The following is a 22298-nucleotide window of genomic DNA, read 5'->3' on the forward strand; positions in this document are numbered from 1 at the left end:
TCTGTAACACCCCCAACCTATGTCTGCAAGATAACTTCTTCTCATGTTAATCATGAGAAAAATATCTCATGCTAATTATTTGAAAAATATCTTCTTATTTCCAGCCTGTATTTCTATCCCTACTGTTTACTGTAGCCCATGACTATTTGTCCTCCCTGCAGACAACAGAGTAACTACCCTCTGTATGTCAATTTTTAATGTCAGTTTTCAAGATTCTGCTTAGAATTGTCTAAGAATTTCCATTCTTCTGTCATGGGCCATACATCCCAGTTCTAGATGTACACCTGTCCTTACAACCTTCTCTTACTAATTCCAGAGTTTTCTTGAAGATTGCTATCAAAACTGGAAAGCCTTATTATGGCTGAGCAGAACTATTTTGCATGTCTTCCACATTAAATTCCAGTTTTAGCACTACCATGCTTTTCAGATTATGCTTTTTGGTTGCATTAATCACACAACACTGGTAATACATTTTGAAGATACTTTCAGCGTGCTCAAAAATCTTCACACACACAGTGTGGTAAAAATCAACCACAACACAGCATACCATTTCCAGGAATCAGCCCTATACACCGGGATCCATAAAACTAGGTACTATATAAATTAAGTGACTGGGCTGAACAAAGAGATCGCTTGCCCATATTCGATGTTTGACTTGAACTGAAATGTCTCCAAGAAATATATACTGGATGCGTGTGCTATAGGCTATTATGTGGCTTTGCTTCCGTCACTCATTTTCTCTTATCTTCCTTAATTCATTACTGATAGGCATAAAACATAATAAGTTTTCATTCAGAGAAGAGTTTATGATTTCCTCTGGAATTAGGGGTGTTGTGTAAGACATCATTAGCGATTTTAATCTATTCACAGTATATTTTCCTTAGGTGAAGCTGTAGGATGTAAGCAGTAAAAGTCACATAATTAACTAATGTGATATAGCATCCTAAACTATGTAGGTCAAAGACAGCCTGTCTTCTTAGCCCTAAAAACTGTATGGATATATTCCTAAAACTGATAGCCATATGACACACACATCTCTGAAAGCTGATGGGGTATGGGGTTCAGGCAGTAGTTCACAGAGAGAGTAGTAGTTTTCCCCAGTCCTCACACTCAGCTGTCAGTAGGGCTGGATGGCACATGTAGCTAGGCTGTCCTAGTAATGTCTGCCTTAATTGTCCCTGCCAACTTGCTTCCTCCCTCAGCTAAGGAGTCAGTATACTGAGCTGTCGCTATGCCACGGCAGCTTTGCTGCCAGTTGTGGCATTTAGGACTGACGTAAGAACCACAGCTGAACTGCTTGTGAGCCATGCATGACTACAAGACTTTTCACAGCAAGTGTAGATGCAAAAATATCCTTTACTACTAATATGCAGGCATGTGGTATTACAACTTACCATGTTTTCACTGTAGGCTGTAAAGACAATTCTTCAGGAAGGTAAAAACTGTGCCATTTTATTGACTGAAACAGTTCTGGAGACATTGTTTTGGATATATCATAATAATGACCAAACTTAGTAGATGTTGTTGGGCTGGCCTGTGGAAACAACAATACTGATTACAATAACCTATTAAATTATTATCTGTCAAAAGAAAGTAATTAACTAGCAATACATTTGAAAGAAACATCTGGGGTTTTCCCCACTCTTTTTTTCCTATTCTTCAAGTAGAACAACATTATAATATTTACTACCAAGTTTTGGTACCCCTGTTGACAGATGTGATTTTTTCACAGAGAATTCAACACTTACTGTTGCAAGTTGCATCACAAAGGTGGAGTCAGATTCTTAGATATGTATTTTTGCACATGTTCTAGACCCATGATCACAAACTTCAAAAGGCCAGATAATATGGAATATGCAGACCAGGATGTGTTCCACCTATCTGATTTTTCAGTATCTAGGAATGTCATGTTGGTACAGAAACATTTTCAGTTGACTTTGGAAATATTTCACTTTGTTTATTTATGAGAAAGAAGAAAAAATTACCATTGCATCTTCACAGGACTGCTTTTAATAAAAAACTCTAAAAAAGAGGGAATAGTTAAAAACTACTTTTAATGTCTTGATTGGTTGAGCATTACACAGACATTACATACAATAACCATGGTTTACTGTAATCAAACTTTATGAGGTCTCAACTTTGGGTATATAAAACATCATAAACCCCCTAAATTTAATATGTATCATAGAAGGAATTACACATTTTAATATGCTTTGCTAATAAATAGAGGGAAAGAATGCATATTTTTGTTCCACATTAGTGGAGTTCAGCACACAAACTGCAACATTATTTGAGTCAAACATGTAATGTTAACATCCCCTAGATTGTTATAATATGCAGTAGTACATAGTACATTGAAGTTGTCTGCTATAGGAATTGAACAGGTTTTGCTCTTCATGTAGCAATCCATTTTCTTCATCTTTTCTGTCCTTCAAAGCTATCCTGGAATGAACAGTCAAGCAGAGTAAAGCTGAGAGGCAAATGAGGAACTTCAAGGGAAGGAAAACACTTGGCACAAATGTAAACCACTTTATAGTATTTTTTTAATGAACACACTGTAAAGGAGTAACAGATTATCAAAACAATAGTGAAATTGATCTTTAGGTTATAGCACAAACACCACTGTGCTCTGGATCAGATTCTCTCATCAACTGTTTTAACTCTTTTGAGGAAAAAGAAAGGTCATTTAGAATAACCAAATAAGTTTTATAATACAAATATCAACCAAAACCACGGCATTTCTACTTGGCAGGATGCCAAGACTGAGAAAGGTGCTGAATCCTGGACTTTTAACAGCAGACCACCAATTAGTTTATTTACAGGACAACTACCCTAGGCCTGGACTGCAGGAATATGCAAAAATATTTTAAAGTCATTTTTCTATCTCCTAACTCCAAGACTTACTGTGAAGCTGAATTCCTTTTAAAATCCAAGAGCCACCTCACTTATTAAATGATAAAGTATTAAAACAGATGAAGTATCTCAGTGGTTGTGTAAGAGAACAGGTGAGAGAGATATTTAAGGATGCTGATGCTGTAGAACAGAATGCTTTTGAAAGGTTGTTTTGAAGAGAAGTTTGGATTGGTAGGTAAAATGAAATATTATTTTGTTTGTACTTAAAAGCACGGACTTCCTTTCGAAAAGTGATCAGAAATACCCTCAGTAAATAAAGTTTTTCAATAGGTTCTGTAACAATTTAGAACATTCTATAAAAGGATTTTTCTTTTGAGCAGACCAATATATATACATTTTATCCACTATTTGAAAGTTAAGCAGGGTTGTGTGTGTATGCAACGAATTTCTTTGGAACAACTTCTGCTCCAATCTCCACACTTGCTATTCTTGCTATGTATAGGAATGGCAATAGGTATACTGAATTATTACAGTAATGGGATCTAAGTATTTTTTTGTATATTGAGCAACAAATTATTCCGTTTCAACTCCAATTATTGAAGAAAGCTTGTGGTTTTCATAAACCTTGGTCTTGCTAATAAAGTAAGTACTATAACAGTAAAAAAAAAAAATACAGACATGCCAGACATGGCCATGTATTTATAGTTAGCTTTCTGAAATCAATCATGCCATTTATTTCCACAATTTTGTTTCATGCTTCAGCTTACGAAAACCTGCTAAGATTAATTAGAATAATTTGATTTGGAGCATATACTTTGAAATTATTTGATTAATAGGTAGTAGGCCTGATCAGTTATCAAAGATTATAAACAGCAACAACAATACAATCTTTCCTACAAAACCAATAGAATAACCAAACTAAACCCAAACTTTTCACTAAAATACATAATTAGTTTCTAATTAAAAAAAAAACCACAAAATTGTTCATGTATATCTAGTCATAAGAGGCAGATCAGTTTTCTCAAAAAAAATATAAGAAACCCACATTCTCTAAGTCAGTGCTCCGATTTATCAGTAACTGATTTTTAAAGAAGGAAGCCCAACAAAATGCAACAATCTATCAAACCCTAAATATTTTTAACATAAAATGTAACTTTATTTAAAATGAGGATTCTGAAAGCAATTTAAACAGGGGCTGTTCTTTGGCCTATAATCTATTCTTTATCCGGATTACAGATCAGAATGTTTTTACTGCAATCTCTGCCAGAGCTCATCTTTTTACTGTGTACTTCCAAGCCCCCTTAATGTTTTAGAAAGGCCTTGACTAACTGAACTTTGATCTGATGTCTTCATTGAGAAAAGCTCCAGGTTGCCCATTTCAGATGCAAATCCTTACTGAGACCCAATAGAGTTTAGTAAAGACAGCAAAAAAGAAGAAACAAGAAGTTTCCAGGATCCTCTTTGAGAATCCTGAGGCACATTGGTGTCCTTAATCCACCCTGCTGCATGGATTAAGGTAGGTGATAACCTCTCTTGATTCAAAAGAATAAGCACAGTGCCTACAAACTGGGTGGAGACTAGGATTTGTCTATAATAAAACACCATGCAATAAAAGCTCGGTCTATGTCAGAAGCCTGTGAATAGGCCTCAATGTACTGCATTCCCAGGCTTAGCGGGGAAGCTTGCAAAAAGCCTACCTGAATCAAGTAAGCATGAATAATCTGCCTTAGCAGAATGACCATGGAGAGTGTGAAGCAGAGACTTTCCACTCCTCTAAGTTTGATCTGATAAATTTATTAGTGGATTGGAGGCTCAAGCCTGTTCTTTCCTACTTTGCACAAGGAGAAATACACTAAACTGTCAGTGAGCAGAGCATGCTTTTATACTACCGTCTGCTGTTAATGTTTCTAATTGCAATACTAATGTGCTAGAAATCTCAGATTTGGGATGAATCAAGGCAGAAAATTGATTTCATGCTGTGACAGTTTATATATTGCCCCAAGAACATAAGCAGTTCATTCAAAAAAAAAAAAAAAGAAAAAAAAAAAAAAGAAAAACCCCACAACTGTCTTGCATTGCAAAATAGGCTGTCCATATACTCAAAAGTTTAAACAAAATTAACCTCTGATACAGATGAAAGTAACAAACTGGCAAAGGCACATCAAGCACATGTTACTCTGAAAAATTTCTTCTCTATCTTCTGTCTTTTTCTGATGTACAAGGTATATGCAACATGTAAGGAGCAACTGTGATAGTCATTAAGAGTACCAATATAAATACCATGCAGAAATAAGGTCTAATAAATGGGAAGGGAACATGTGAACTATTAATGAAAATCTCTTTTATTACTTAGAAATAAAAAATAAATTAAGGACTAAAAAAACCACAAAACCAGCTTTTACTCAGCATTCTTAACTTCATGTAAAGGCAGATAGTGGATGGAAAAGTTTCCTGCTAACTAGAGTTCTAGTTAAAGCAAAGCTATTTTCTCTCTTTCATACTTGAAATTATTTGACAGCAGTTTTTCAGAATGTACTGGTTTCTCATTTCAACCACTTTGGAAAATACACCTTGAAAATTAATTCAATGTTTTGTTTTGTTTCTGGGCTTTTTTTTTTTCAGCAAAAGAATATTTAAAGAATAAATCACAGCTGAAGTTGTTAATTAAATGATACGGCTAAGTGTATCAAACATCTAGGGTGCTGCAAGGCAACATGACATTTTTCCTCAATGGTGTATATTCACCAATCAAATTTAGCACAGCACCAACAACGTAAATAAATCATAAAAAATAGCAAATAAAATGTTGAAAAATATAAATTTCAAACCTATTTTTCAGTTATCAGAATATCCTGAGGAGTTTTAGGTCTAGATGGCTTTAGACCGCCATTTGCAAGTTTTCATTTTTAAAATAAATTTAACATATACATTAAAAATGTTGTATCTCAGCTATTCAGATTGATCGGTATCCATGACTATTCAGAAAGCAACCATGGTAACAAGGGAAATACCCCACAAAAGATTTTATTCTATCTTGCATAATCAAATTTCAGTAACTGAGGATAAGTACATTATGTATTATAGTGAAATATTGTATTAGTGAAAGTGATTACTTCTATGAAGTTATAGAAGATGACTACATATCTACCTGGATTATTTATGTTTTGCTATTTTGTTAGGACATCAGAACACTATTTGTGACCAATATGCAATCAGTTCAATACCAGTGTACCAGAAATTCTGCTAGATTTTAAAAAGGACAAATTATTTTTGGGATGGTTCAGAGTGGCAAAGCCAGCTCCACAATAATAAAATTGATGAGATTATATGGTTACCCTGGAGGCTGTTTGATTTGGTATGTCACCATATATAAGTCTTTTCTGACACAACTATATAACCGTGTCTGGGCAATTTCACAGAAAACCAAACACGCCAAGCCTTGTAAGATCATTTTGTCACATTCCAATTATGTTTTTAAGACTAAGACTGAACTTACTAGGCAGGTATGACTACATCTAAACCAGAATTTATAAATGTAAGCTACAATGCAAGGGGAAAATAAGCTTTTTGTTCTAGATCATCAGAAATGCTATAATTTTGTTATGGGTTGATTGTGCCATTGGATTAAGTAAGAAAGTCACCAACCTCTGGAGGTATATTATTCACAAAACACTAACAACTGCAAACTCTGAAAGACTGATCATTGGGCTTGTTTCTTGTACTCTCCCTGCACAGTGATTAGTTTCTAGTGACAGTGATGCTGATATAATCTCAAGTGCTTACTTCTGCTATGCACATGGATAAGCAGGACAACAGCTTGCTTTCACACCAGTACTTTCACCACAGAGATCTAGTAAGTACTGCTGATTAAACCTACTTAAGCAATTTGTGTACAACTAAATTTGGGGAAAGTTTGTAAGTGACCAAATTATTAAAACTTTCACAACAAGCTGTCTCAATTTAATAATACTAATACTATAATACCATAATACTAATGGAAAAATTCCATGGAATGTTAACTTTTTTTTTACTTTTAAGTTACTACTGTCTGCATAAAGTTTTACATTTCCTGCACTCACAAATTCCCTTCTCTCTGTATCTCTAGCAATCAAAACTACTTTGGTATTTGTGGTGTATGATAATTTGCCCTCAGGAGGCAATCCTGTAAAACTGTCTGTTGGCGGTTCTGTTGTGTAGATTATATGGAAAAGCATATGCTCTGCAAATTCATTTTGACTGCAAGAGGAAAAAAACATGAAATACCTATTACCTCAATTTTTGGTAAATTTTGGTAGCGCCAGGCTATTTTCATAGAATCCTGAAAATCTGCAGACTTAACAGCTGTTGCTTCTTCTCCCAATTCATTTCTTTGCTCATCAAGAAAAGGGGCTGGAAGCTCCTGCAGATGGAGAGCAAGAGAGTGTCAGCTGTTGGTAGAAATGGCAGTTCAGATTTTTATTTCTCTCCCCCTAAAAGTTAGATAATATACTTAATATAATGGATAGTCGCAAATTTTTTAACAAAACTTGATTAAAATAGCTGTTCTGAAATACTGCCTCACTACCAAAACTGAGGGTGAAGAAATACATGTAATTATTATGGGGAAACTATGCAACTATAAGAGAATGCAGAATGGAAATACCACACTGAATATGCAACACATTTTGAGCAACATCCACATTCCCTTTTTTTTTCATCTTGCTTTAAAGATTGATCTCCTAAACTATTCTATTTCTGAGAAAAGACAACTTCACTGCATAGTGAATTTAAGCCTATTTTATAATAAGATCACTTTTCTTTGTTAGCTTCTGTAGATCTTTCAACAGCATTCAACAGACCCAACAGCCTACCGACACAGGCTGAAAATAACTGTAACAGGATGGCTTCAATTTTCTCTTCTCCTAGCCATTATGCATGATATCTACTAATGATGGCTTCCTCATGAGCACAAATAAAGGAATGAAAGGAAGGGACAAATATTTAGTACTAGAATGTTTATCAGAAGGATCTAATAGAAACACTTCTGGCTTTAAAAATAAATAAAAATAAAAAAGAACACTGCACACAGGAGAGTGTAATTGTTTTATGAGGACAGAACTGCCGCTTTGATTTAGACCTAGATTAGGAACAATGCTGTATTACACTCTTCTGCTTTCTATCTTTCTTGCATTGCTGAAAAAGTGAACAACACTGGATGCAATCCAAGCACAGTGTTCAGAATTTATGCTCTTTGACTAGAGGAATGAAGTGCTACCAAGTTTTCTGACCCAACTTTATCACCCATCTCTGTAAGCTGGAATGAAAAAGTACTCTTTATCTGCTATAAATAGAGCCAAGATTTATTTGAAAACTAAGTTCATTAAACAAAGACTCTTGAGAGAGAACTGAGATGTAGTCTCAAGGGTTAAAAATATATAGAGCTAGCCGGGATCTCTGTTATAAGGTATGAGGTGTGAAGACATAAAAAGAAAAAAATAAAATCTGAAAACTTCAGAAAAGCAGCTCAATGGAAGTATGGGATACAAATGAAACATAACATAGAGCTGATATGGACCATAAACATCAAATTACAGTCACAGCTTTATGTAGGCAGACACGGTATAAACAGACACACATAGAAATAAGACAACGAAAGTTTTAATCCATTTTGGATTTAATATTACACTAATTCAATATTAAAGAATACAAGAGAGAAAACCTGCGTATAGTCCAGTATGTAATCTTTGGAACAACATGATTTATTTTTGTTTCTTTAGTATAAATTATCATAATATCTACAATTATTGAAAACATTGAGAACAAATGTTTCTAATTTCAGGACAACTGTTTGTCTCTTTCAGTGGCTGGTCAGTATGCCCCCTCAGAGAAAGGGTAATGGAAGCTATGAAAACATTTATGTAGTTGCTTCAACAGTTGCAGAAATAGGACAGCTGTACCCCTGTGTTTCAGAAGCTGAGCAGAAGATGAAGCCATACCTTTTGAGCACATAATTTTATTTTATTCACTTTCATTTGGCAAAAGCCTGGCAAAGGCTGTGAAGGAGGATGGTGATGTACAGAATTAAATGTTAAGATTTCTTACAGCTTATTTAAAAGATACACTTGTATATCATACCGATACTAGCAGAGTTTAAAAATTAAGCTTTGTGGGTAGGAAAGCTACACAAAGATGGTAATTGTAAGTTAGTATTTACCACTTTCATTAAATTTACAGATTTATAATGGATGTTCCAGTAAAAAGAAAAATAAATTAAAAAAAAAAAACACATTATTCTTGTCAAAGTTTACTTATACCTACCCAGAATGAAAGCAGGGAAACTTTCAAAGATTTCTGATGGGTAGGAGAAAATGAAAACAGAACACTGTACCGAAAGCTTCTGAAAAAGTCTAAATACAAACATGAGCTGACAAGCACACCAATGCATTTCACATCTATGTGGATACATATTATTTGTGTTTACTTCTAAGAGCATTACAGAAAGGATTTTAATTACAAAAAAAAAAGAAAAAAAGAAAAAATTGAATTTCTAATGTAACTCAGATATCCACAATAAATAGTTAATGAATCTTATTTCAAATTTAGGTGCTATGTTGAAAACAAACTACTGGACAGTTAAACTTTTATGCAAATTTAATTTCCTAATAGATGTATCCATAGATTTAAACTGGCTATTGTAAAAATGTCTTTTATAGTGAAAAGCTGCTAACACATGATCATGTCAAAATATTGCTCAACTGCAGTAATTAAAAAAAAGAAAAAGTCAACCTTCATTTAAAAAGTGAGTTATGTAAAGGAATAATCCCACAGGCCAAACCAACATTTCCAGATCTCTCTTCCTTTCATTCAGCAAGATCAACTGGCTCCCAGGTACTACCTTTAAATTTTTATCCTGGTGAGTAACCTCTGTTTTTCTGAAAACAAGTGCCAGCCAAGAGAAGTTTGGAAGAAATCCTGAAATCCTGCTTAAGCATTTTATCAAACTCCCAGAGCTTGTGCCCATTTCAAATCCCACCACTGATGTAACAAGTTGCTACCTCATCTTGCTGTATTATGACTGAGCAGGTATCACATCAAACACAAAGCTGAAATCCAGGAAATGGCATAGTTCACCTTTACTGGAAGTAAGAAGAAAAACATCACCAACATTTTTTTCAAGCAATTTAATATTTTTCTCCTCTAGAATCACTGCAAAAGCCTGTCACTTGTACTACTAGTTCATTGTTACTATATAATAATAGGCAAAGGCAAATTTGAAAATTTGAGATGGAGGCATTTAGCTATATACATTTGTCTTTATATACATCACACATAATGTGACAGAGGTCAAGACAGTAAGGGGAGATTCTCCAAGCATTACTGATGAAACACAAGCTACTTCAATACCCTCATATAACACTGAAAGAAAGCTTTTGCCTTGCAGTCAAACACAGAACAAAACCTTCTTACACAGCACTATATGGAAGGGAGACACTAGCTGATGACACTCAGAACCTCAGTCCAAAATAATCAGAGGCAGACGCATTATCAGTGCAACACAATTAGGCACTGCGGTATGCCCTAACTGCTGCTAAGAATGAAGCAGATTAAGAGATCAAGTTAAAATGGCTTTACCTGAAGCTAGTAAAGACCCTTCTAAGTAATCATCTGAAGTAGTCTTTTTTTGACAATATAGTTTAGTATAGTTTATTACCATTGCAGTCAGCACATACATTATTTTACATCAGGTTTATGCTGTTCTAGTCCCTTGCTACCCCACAGGAGGAATAAGAAGCACTCTCGTGCCAAGAACAACTCTTTATTTCCTCAGTGGCTTTTCCAAAATGCATTATCTAATAATTACCACACTTAGCTGAAAAATATGTTTCTTAGATGTACCTTTTTCTTGTCCCTGTGCAAGAAACATCCTAACTTTACCACAATTATCCCAGCTTCTGTTTACCCTTGTTTCTGTCTCATTTACACTAACCTGTATGAAAGAGAGGCAGAACATGTGGTTGCTATTTGAAGGTATGTCTCCGTTGACTAGAAGTCAATGTGCATGCCTTCATTAGCCTCGTAAAAGACTAAGTATGATATACAGATGATTGCTAACATTGTTTTGCCTTAGGATGTCCTGACTCATGTATCCCAGTCCATAATTTTCAAAACTAGATCTTTGTATAAGCACATTTCGAAAGGAGGAGAGCTTAGAACTGGTTAGTAGGCTTGGGACTGGGAGAATTACAGACAAAGAACACAGTTATATAAACCTGTTTTATGGGCAATACTGAAATTGAAATGATCCAAACATCTTTATCTTCATGATAAATGCAACTGGAACAAAAGGTTTTCCCCTCTTCTGAAACAGATATTTAAATGCTCTTTTTTTCAAGGAAACAGCTCTTTCCAAACCTGACCATACCTGAGTGATACAAAGCACCCAAGTGCGAAAAAGTTTTCCATTGTCATAACATAGGCATACTCTCAAAGATTAAGGCTGGTTGTTAGATAAGTACTTCATAGCTCTTCCATGTCATGAAAAGTATCATTATTGTCCAAGAACTACAACATATTCATCAATTCTCAGATTGTTCTTAAAACTAGAAGGAAAAGTTATGGAAAGGGTGAAGCAAACCAGCAGCCAAACTAGCCACAGAACACCAGCTTTTCTGGCACAGCTATATAAAAAGCGAACTGAAAACTATACAGCAAAACATGCACGGAGAGTAGTCGAAGACATGAGCAACATTTTAAGATGGGTAAGCCTGGGCTTCTCCTCAAGATATCTGTGTGAGTGGACTCAGGAGCAGTGATTTAGCACAACTCCCGTTCTCCCAGCTTCATTGCAAATTAAGAAACACACTATTTTCCAGCAGTCTTATTAAATAATTATTTATGTTTGAGAACTGTACTTCTCTATCACAATGAAAAAGCGCTTAAATTCTGCTGAAAATATCAGAATTTAAAGTAGGATTTGGGATTGTGAGCCTGTTTAGGTTTAAATACCTTTATGTTCTTAGAATAAAAATCAGAATTTCAGAATACAAGTTAATGAAAATGCTTAAAAGTTACTTCCAAAATTACATTCAGAATTTGGAAATAAAAGTGTTACTTAAACAAAAGACTAAGAGACTTGATTTCTCAGCCTGTAGTATCTCTATTTAACCTGTTTCTGCTTAAAAGTATCTCCGCTCCCACATCATATAGCTTTGAAAAGCTTTCGGACTGACAATTTTGTGGCATCCAGTGTATCAACTCCTGAGAACTGTTACATTCTTCCAGGCTAAGAAAAGATAAATCTCTCATAAGGTATATTAAAATCCAAAGCACACAGCAGTGCAGTAGTAAAAAACAAAAAAACCCACAACAAACCAAAACCACAGCATTTCTTGGGGTCAACTAAAATACCAGTCTTTGCTCTGTAACATGAGTACACAGAAAGGCAGACAAGTGCTAAAGTTATTAAGTGTGGTTTGATTGGGCATTTGTCTTTGGGTGAGATGTAGTAGGAAGGAAAGAGAGGTTTGTTACTATGTTTTAAAATAAAAAGTTTGGGAAAGAAAATTATTTTCCAAAGTGCTAATACTAAAGGACAATGCAATTAAAATAAATTTGTTTTCTACAAACTCAGCTTATGAAGGTTTTATTGCAAACAAGAAACAACTTCATTAATAAATATTTTAGCTTTGTAATAATGTGGAGCACAACCCATACCTGTGAGCAAGCTAGGCCTTTCTGTGTTTGCTGCCACATTACTTTGCCTGCCTTGTTTTGGCAGATGCACGAAGCAAAATCAGATTCTAACAGTTTGACCTCTCTCGCTTCTTACGTTCTCTAGGGGATAATAAAATCCAAGATACAATCCCACAGCAGCTAATGAAGCTTAACCTCACACCTTCTTAATTACCAATGCATTACACCAACTATAGGCATCATACTCCTCTCTAAGCTATTTTTCAATTCTAAAGAAGTACTACTGTGCTATTATTTAGCAACATAATCCAAGCTGTATGTGAAATCCCTCTGATATAAAATCCTTTGATCCTTAGAGGTTTCAATAACTGTATAATTAATAGCACTTAAGAATTTAAAACATTATCTATTTATGTATCAATAAATATGTTGTTCACATGGTTTTATGCAGCTATTTTGCAATACACTATCATCATAGGTAAGATTAAAGAAATGTGGAATAAAAACTACTAAAGGGAGTACAGCTCACTGTTGAACTTTAACTGCAACAATATTTAAACTCACATGGGTTTAAGGCTCTTTTTCAATATGTTAATATTTAGTATTTAGAGGACACCAGATGGTAAGTCAGGAAGGGAAAATATTTTCTTTTCAATAAGGTATTATATAAATGTCAGTTTTAAGGGCCCGACTCCCAAAAGGGGGGAGGATTCTATTTTGATTGTAAACACTTGTGAAGACAAGGTCTACTGTTAAAGAACACAAATGACAGAATTTTTCTCCTTTCAGTGGCCCTTGTGCAACAATTTATTTCCATCTCCAGGTAAGGCTGTGCTATGGAAATTTTTATTTGGCATTCAAAAGGACCAAATGGATGTCAACTCAGGATAAACAAGAATTATGTGAAAAGGGAAGTAATATTCTTCTGGGTTAGGAAATAAAGAAGGTTAATGGAAAGTACTGTAAGGGGGATTTTTTATTTTTTTTTTTAACCCATACGAATATATTCTCTACTTCATATACAGAGAAGTGAACCCCACAGTCAAGTCACAGAACCCTTTGCTGTAACTTCATTGCACTATGGCTCTGTCTCACACCACTGAAACCCAGGAATGCATACAAGTAGATTTTTTTATTTATTTCATTTTTTCTGAATCAGCTCAAGAATGCTTACATAAAAGATGAATACAACAAAAAAGAGAATGACCTAGTAAAAGAAGTAATGTGAAAAAACTAAATAAAAATGAGTGCCCTTGCCCAAAATTCTGTAAACTCTGCTGCAAAGTATAATAAGCTAAGTCTAAACAGATCTAATAACAGCATTATTCACAAACACCTTTAGCACCATCAGCAATAGTTCGCTAACTGAGCAAATAAATTCTACAGAGTTACCAAGTAGATTTGTAAAATAGTTATTTGAGAACATTGAAGCCTAAACATTCGGAGGTTCTACGCTACTACTTCCATGATACATTGAACAGGCTAAGTAAGAGCTGCGTTTAAAAACAATCAATCTCATAACTAAGATCATGAAAGAAAATACTGTAATAAACAGCCAAGGACTGCTAGAGGGGAAACCTGAAATTTAAGCCAAACATTTATTTCCTTTGGTTCTGTAAAATCTTTTTATTAGATTAGTTAGAACTTTTGACAAAGACTAAGCTTTACACATTAGAGAGCTCCGAGTGTGGATACTGCTTAAAAGGATTTCATTCTTTTTAAAGAGAAATGATTTTTTTTCCAGCATCCTTTCACACCCATACAACTTCTTTGTGAAATTTATAACACTGTTTTGTCATACAGAAAATTATATAGTATAATATACTTAAAACATTAATGTTTTAATAGACAAAAAAGTAAAATTAGATATTCTATTTACCCACCATACAAGTAAGAAAAGTAAACAGATGAGCAAGAGCTATATAGTAAGGAAATTAGACTTTTCAAAGAAACTTTCAAACTCTGAGACAGCTGCCAGGGTTAGCTTCAACCCTAGTCTTTGTGCCACAAGGCTATCTTCACTTCAAAAACAGAAATAATAGGCGTCAGGAAAGTTCAGCAGTGCTGTAACTGTAATTAGATTTCTGTGTATTAAGTGATAACATTGAACAGCATGCAACAGCTGAATCCTGGTGTCTCCTGACTGACTTGACTTCAGGATGTATCTAGCAAACACACTGAAGCTGTGTATCTGATACCTGGGCACACTAAGAGCTTTACTACTAAAAAGAATCTCCAGAGAGCAAAGAGTTTGCACATTTGTTCAGTTTCAAACCTGGATGTCCAATGACACCAGATGTGTAAGGTGAATACCGGTTTATGCCATATTATGGTAAGCCTCAAAGGATTTGACTGGAGGCAAAATTTTGGGGAACACATTTCCTTCTAAGAAGCCTATCCTCTATAGGAGAGTTAGGAAAAGCATCCCACAATATGCAGTAGGCTCACAGATTATGTTCAAATACATTTTTGTTCTCGAAGGATGTGCTCTTTATCCTCTCTTCTTGTATGAGAACCTATAAAAGACAATCTCAAAGGAGTCCAGAAGTATCCTGTAGTAAAATTCCAGTTTGAAAACAGAAATTCCATAAAAAAGCAGTACTCTTTTTCCAAAAGTTGTGTGACTACAACAAAAAAAAAAAAAAAAAAAGTCTATTTCAGCAAAGTAATTTTCCTACGGAAAAGTGTTCAACTTTTCCATAGGAGATGAACAGACACAGGTCTAGAAAGCAGTTCTCAACCTCCCATTTTTTCACCTCATGCTTCCAGGTTCCCAGTGGAATGGTCATTGATGTAACATTGCCAAGGGTCCCACATGGAAATTGTTGGCCTTCAGTGGATGCTGCTTTCTGTTTTCCAGCATGTATACTGACCAGTAAGTCTTCCTTTTGAGACAAACTTTGCACAGGCTCCCCAGAAAAAGCGACTTAACAGAGAGCACTCTTTATTGTTAAGATGAGCTCATAATTAGCAAATATAATCCAATTTTTTCTCACTAAAACTTGTGAGAATCAGTTCTCCTGAAAGTTCCAGACAAAAAAATTAGGAGAAAATGCAAATAAATTTTTCTATAGGCAGTTCTAGAATTTTAGTGCCAAATCAAAAGCAGAAAATGTGAGAAATATGGAAATGCAGCCATCACAAAGATTTATTTATTTTTTAATTATTAAGACTGGAACCATTCTTTGGCACTAACAAGGGGAAGAGGTGTGAAGAACTAAGCTGTTACAGTTACTGTGTTTTTATGGCTTCCAGAAGTCACTCTGATACCCAGCCTAACTTAAAGTGGATGCAAGCCTGTTCTAATTTTGGCTACAGTTCAAGGAAACATTCAATTCCCTTGTTTGCTGTTTCTTGCAAAAAGCATAACAGTGTTTAAGATTTCCTTTGTAATAACTGTAAACATATACTTAAATCTGTATGTTCTCAAACACATACACTACATGGTACTTCAAAATAGCTGGCATTAACTTTAGAGTGCTAATTATAAAAAAAAGTATAGTCACTAAATGCAGTGAAGTTAAGGAAATATGATATGAGAAAAAAATTATCTACTTTACTAATTTCTCTTTGGTTTTAAGCTTGAGCACTTAACAGTCTATCATAATTTGTGGTCTAAGCTTAATAAGGTATGGTACTGAAAACTGAATGTTAAGACATGTTTCCCTCTGTTATTTTATTATCATATTAGTTTTCCATTTACCAACGCAATCAGTTCTATTTTATGATCAATCATGGAAGTATACCATACTGTTTCTTACATTATATACTATTCCCAGTATTTATGCCCTTACAGTAAAACATTGCCTTTTGTTGAAGAACATAAATTGAACAGAAGTGCTCTCACATGTTAAAATACTTTTTAAAACCCAGTATGTATAGCTCAGTAAGTTTTACCAGAGGTGTATAATTTTTCAGCATTACGTCTTAATGCCAGTTTCCCGAAGAAGCTTTGACTACAAAAGGTATGAATATGTTTTCAAAGGATGATGGATAAATTGGTGGGTGGTAATATAATGTATTTTAGGCAGCTGATCAGGGCATTTTATCCTCTGCTTGTCTTCTAGTTATACACAATTTCAAGATAATTATGGTCTCTAAGAATGTCTTTTTCCCTTCTTACTACCAGCAATATTTGTCTTGTTTATAGGCTCAAGAAACTTCCAATCACACCACAGAATTAGAATAGGGCAATTATGTCATCTTAGCAAAGAACTGAATGTATAGATAGACTGACCACACAATATGGACATAAGGCAGTTAATGAACTGCCTTTACATAAAACACCCATTAATTAGAATACTAGTTATGGAATATATTGAATCCATACTTGAATTTTATAAAATAAAACCCAAGCATAAAGTGTATAATTCAGGTTGATATGTACCATTATTTACATTGCCTTTTCAGTAAAAAATACAGTCTCATTAAATAAAATGCAATGTTAGTCAATGGTCAGATATGTTATACTAAAATTCTGATCTGATGGAGACATCCAAATCCCCAAAACTTCATTTTTATGACAGTCGAGGACTTCCTGAAATACCTGAAGGTTCTCTCTTTTAAAAAAGCCAAGTGAAGCAGTTGTAGGGAAAACTCCTCCACTTTTGTGATCTGGAGACCTAACTGTGGCCAACAACAGCCTTTTTCTAAGTGAGGCAATAATGTATTTTAGGTAACACATATTGTCATTTCAAGAAGTGCCTAAGCTTTCCCAGTGTAATTTTTTAGATTGATGCCTAGCATATTACAGGGTTATTTCACTGAAGCAATTTCAGACAGCAATAGAAACCAGAAAAATCAACTCTACTGTGTCTTGTCTGTTAAGCAAAGGAAGTGTTGAATAGTCACAGTAACAGCAGAAAAGCACAGACAAGAATCCTGTTGGATATACATAAACACACAAATAGAGGAAGAAAACAAAATTGTTTTCTTCAGCTTTCCTGTAGTAATATTGTCCTTCCATTTATAATCCTTTATAGTAACACCACTATGAAGTTACACCAGAGGAATGCAGTATTATTACCTAGTATCTACCCCTGAAAAGTTAGAAGGAAAACTTATTCCAAATTAAGACTTCAGAGCTCAGTAAGTCAGAATGACTACAAGCTCAAACTGGTACAAGAAGGAGAGATGCAGTAACAATGTCTGTTGGTTGGCCTGCAAAAGTATAAGAACCAGAGCTAGGAAAAATCTAACATGCTATGAACGACTGATTCAAAGGTGAAAGAATAAAATGTATGCTAGCTGCTCTATTTTAAGCAGTTTTAGTGCAATGCAATGAAAACATTAATTTGAATGATTTAAATTTTATGAGAAGAACAACTGCAGTAATCATATATTGTACGGTCAATGCCTTAATCATCAGATTTAAAAAAAATATTATTTAAAAATATAGCATGTTCTATTCTACTTCAAACTAAAATTTTAATCTAGTTGTTCATGCTATATTCTAAACCACAAGAACAAATTATAAATATTTCACCCCTAAATAAACCCTCTTGAGGCTCAAGTTCATTAAAAACATCTTAAGATCTTTCGTAACCACAATCATGCAACTTCATTAAGAACATACTTTTTCCTGAATACTGAAGACAGTATTGAATAGATTAGGCATAAAATATACCATCACAAGGTAAGAAAAAAGTAATAATTTTGTCCAGAAATAGTCTCTGAACACTCTTAAGGAAATAGCCAAACTTCACTTGACACAGAAGAAATCAGTAAATTATATGTTACTTTTGATATTAGAAAAAAGCAGCATTAGAGAGACACAAAATATTTAATGGCATTTGGTAAGATTATCCTCACACTTCAGCATTTTTTTCATTGCTGATTAGGCTTTTTCCCTTATACAGTTTCCTGATAATAGAAACTATCAGTGTTTGCTTAGAAGCAAGCTTAAGTCTGAAAGGAACCTTTCTGTATAACCTATCCAAAACTGGCCATGTTTCCTATTAGAAAAAAGACAGAATGAAAAGTATGTGTAAAGGAAGTCATAAAGAGGTTAAATTATATTTTTATTTTCTATGGGAAACTATAAAAAATATCTACACAAATTGTACAGTTTCTACCACAATATACAGGAAGCAACTTAACTACTCTTCCTGATATGCAGGTGGAAACTGTACACTGTGGGGTTTACTCAAACCATTCAACTAATCCAGTCTGTTGGGTTCTTATGAATCACCAAGATTAATTAATTTCTTTCTAAACCATTTATGAACTTTAAAATGTATTTCAAGTCATCAAGAGATTACAACTTTACTTGTAAAAATTTGTGAGTGTTCTTTACCTTTAAGATGTTGTCAGGATGCTCTTTAGCAGAAGCAACAAACAAGTCATGTCCACAGACAACTCCCTCTGCAAGAAAATACTTGAACAACAAATTGGAGTAAAGACCATATTTATCTTCCTCTGTGAAAACAAGAACAGTTGGATTTTATTTCTGGTTATTTTTCTGTTTTTTTTTTTTTTGTTAGATAAATCGCCCATCTCCATTTTCATAACACTTTTAAAGCCCTCTGTTGGTCTACCTCCTAGAGTATATAATGTACAACTGAGATAACAGGTAAAATATGATTGCAAAACTTTAAAAAATAATGACTGATAATAGTATATTCCTCATTTTTCAATATCATCTCACATATCCAATCAAGTATTGGATTCTAAGACATGGGTGGGTTACAGCAATATCTTCGTAGTAAGTTTTCCCATAACTATCAACTAAGATCAGGCTTAATGGGAATGGAGTTTGTTAATTTAGGAGAACCATGTTAATATTTACATTCTTAATGCTTAAAATATTAATCAACTTGCTTAAAGCAGTTACTAATTAATGCTTTTCAAAATTTAATTGTATTTGGCCTGTTAAAGCTATAGAAAGGTATAATTTCTTATAGAGACATCCTTACACCTGCATTTCAAAACTGAAAACTATAAAAATAGGCAAAACAAATGGATACATTGAAAAACCAGACAATCTGCAACACCATATTTGAAAGGTAAGCAAAGCAAAACCATTAAAACATTCAAACCACACATAAACTTACAGTTTAATAAGCGAGACAGTACTTGTTGACAGACACTGTGGATAAAATACTATTGAAATAAAAATACAAACCCCACTGACTTCAGAAAGGCCAGCATTTCCTTTGTCTTCTTTGTTGCATGTTAAATGTCAGAAATTACCAGACTCTGAAAGTCTTAATGAGCGTCATACAATTAAAATTATCATAACTCAAAACTATGGGGGAAGTGAAAGTGAATGAGTAAATAGCAAACAAAATTTGAATTTTCTTTATACAGAACCAACACGACTCTTAATCCCTTCTTTCTGCGATTTGGAAACAATTTCCTCCCTATCACATTAAAAAATATTAAACTAAAAGCCACAAAAGCAATAATAAAGGCTGAAAATAAGAAAGTTGTTATTCATATCTAAACTTGTAAAAATACTAAAGAAGGAAAACAAAAAAGAATATAACTTTGATATGTACCAGAATAGTATGCTTTGGAGCTTAAGAGTCAAAAGAATCAATAAAGTGGAGTGGGAGGAAAGAATGAAAGGCGATATACATCCAAATAGGAGAAAGAACATTAACAGTAATGGAGAAACTTCAGAAACAAATTACAGAAAAATAGTGTTGTACTGCTACACTCCTAATATCATGCACAAGTAATGGTACTTTCAGTGTTTAGATCAACAAGAGAAAAATTCAAACCACAAATTTTCAAATTCTCTGGGAAAGGAACAATTCTCCAGAGATATCCATCATGGGATATTGGGCGAACTAGTATTTATTTCCTGCCTTTTTAAAATTGTTATTTCACTTTTAAATGTAGTATTTGGGAGTTTTTATTTATTTTTTATTTATTTTTACAGTAAAAAAAGTATACAGTATGAACTGAAAATTTGGAAGATTTGTTTCGTTCATATCTTTCTTCTTCTTCAAAATAATTCCTAAAGATGCGGCATCAAGACTACCTACTTTGCTGGTAAGGAGAAATACTTAAAAGTTTCTCTTTCATTAAACCTAAGAAATGAACTTGAAATCACTCTAAAGCAACATTTCAAGATGCAGAAAAATCCTTTAAAACACAGTCCCTAAGACAGGAAATTACATAAAACTGGATGTCCAAATAAACCAAAGGGAATACAGTAATTACAACACTCTTGCTCCTAATGCTAGCCATTAATATAGCCGGTTTATTGTAGAGTCTGTGGGTTTTAAGAACTCAGATTGTATTAATATAATTTACCTTTGATACTGTTAACCTGCCTAGCAGGCCATACTAACCTTCTTCTGTGTACTTCCAATAACACACCTTGTAAAAACAATGTTCTAGTGAAAAACAGGTACAGATCAGTACCACGGAAAGTACTGTGCTGGCAAAAGCTTCCTGTCAACAGCGTGGGATCCTTGTTAAGATTTCAGCAAGACTCGTTTCCAAAAGCATCACAGAACTACATACTCCAATTTTCTTGAAAGCTTGGAGCTCTTAACTGAATATTTTATACAGTTTACTCTTCCATGCTTAAAAAGCTATTAACTGTGTTACCGAAGAACTGTTTTCCTGGTAATTGAACACCACACATTGTGACATAACCAAGATGTAGATCCAAGTATGAGACTAGGATGAAGAGAAGACTCAATTCAGATAAAACTGAAGGCCTACTGTTGCAGAAGGAAAAAGTAAAACTGGCACTATCTGAAGTTTTGAAGAAGTATTACAGTCTTATTTTGTAAGTATAGTCTTTGGAGCCTGCTAAGATCTTAAACTGCTTCAACAAGAGGAAAACAAAACACATAAGCAGAGTAATCCTCCCTTGTAACTGGAGTCCAGGAAAACATACATATGGCTCCTACACCCCTAAGCATTTGCTCTCTCTAGTTACTTATGCTTTGGTTGCTTACTCCAATATAATTGGTAATATAATATTCACAGTATATTGACTTCCATGTGCTAACCTCCATCTATGAAGCTCTGAATTTAAGAACAAATGCTCACCAGAAATCAAAGTAACAGCATGTTATCTACTTATTAATTAATTATTTATTTAAATTGTCTGAGCTACCTGAAAGAAGCCACCAAACCTCCCTTGTAATCATATCACTGAAGCACCTGTCAGTGGAGGGAGAAAATTTTGTTAGACCTCCCTTCCTTTGAACAAAATTGGAAAAGGAACACTAGTGAGGTGCTCTGGAAGAATCCTAAGCTGCCATCCTTGGTGAATAAAAAAGCATCCACCATTTGAGGCACAGAGACACTGAGTTGTATCGCATACGGACAGTGCTTAAATTACATTTAATAAAGTATAAGCCAATATCTCAATTGGTCCAAGTATTTTATTGTTTGAGTGTGCAACTATAGAGAGTCTTTCTGGATCACTGTTTTGATATTAACTATTCATTAGAAAGTGAACAACATACTCAATTTTGTGTCAAATGTAACATGGAAACTCCATAAACCATGGATAAATACAGGAAATCATACTGTGTGTTGACTGTTTAACTGAACTAAAAAGAAATAAGGCTATAGTAATTAAGAATTTTTACTCAAATTTTATTTGAAACGCTGAAATATTAAAACAAACTGTAGAAGTGAACATAGATATATACCCTTTCACTAACCTAACATTATAATTCATTTTCTTGAGTAATAGACTTATTTGTAATATAACAGGACTACAGAGGTTCTTACACTGCCATACCCTTTCAAAGCATGATTTTCAAAACAATAAGGAATTTTCAATTTAGCCAAATAAAAGT

General features: G+C 34.1%; 1 protein-coding gene across 7 annotated transcripts in view; it reads right to left on the minus strand.

Annotated features, from left to right (window-relative positions):
* Positions 1-22298, minus strand: part of ELP4 (elongator acetyltransferase complex subunit 4) — a 138388-nt gene that overhangs the window by 106213 nt on the left and 9877 nt on the right. For all 7 annotated transcript variants that reach the window (XR_008972353.1, XM_057411003.1, XM_057411004.1 and 4 more), the window contains 3 exons: positions 18821-18942; positions 7124-7252; positions 1395-1534 (listed from right to left, as the gene is read on the minus strand). Coding sequence is in view for 6 of the 7 variants with exons in the window: in XM_057411003.1 (XP_057266986.1) it covers positions 1395-1534; positions 7124-7252; positions 18821-18942 (391 nt within the window). In the remaining variant the exon portion in view is untranslated. The remainder of the gene's footprint in view (positions 1-1394; positions 1535-7123; positions 7253-18820; positions 18943-22298) is intronic.

This window comes from Pezoporus wallicus, unplaced genomic scaffold (genome assembly GCF_028554395.1).
Source record: "Pezoporus wallicus isolate ANWC-B61680 ecotype Strahan unplaced genomic scaffold, APGP_CSIRO_Pwel_v1 contig_5958, whole genome shotgun sequence".
NCBI lineage: Eukaryota > Metazoa > Chordata > Aves > Psittaciformes > Psittacidae > Pezoporus > Pezoporus wallicus.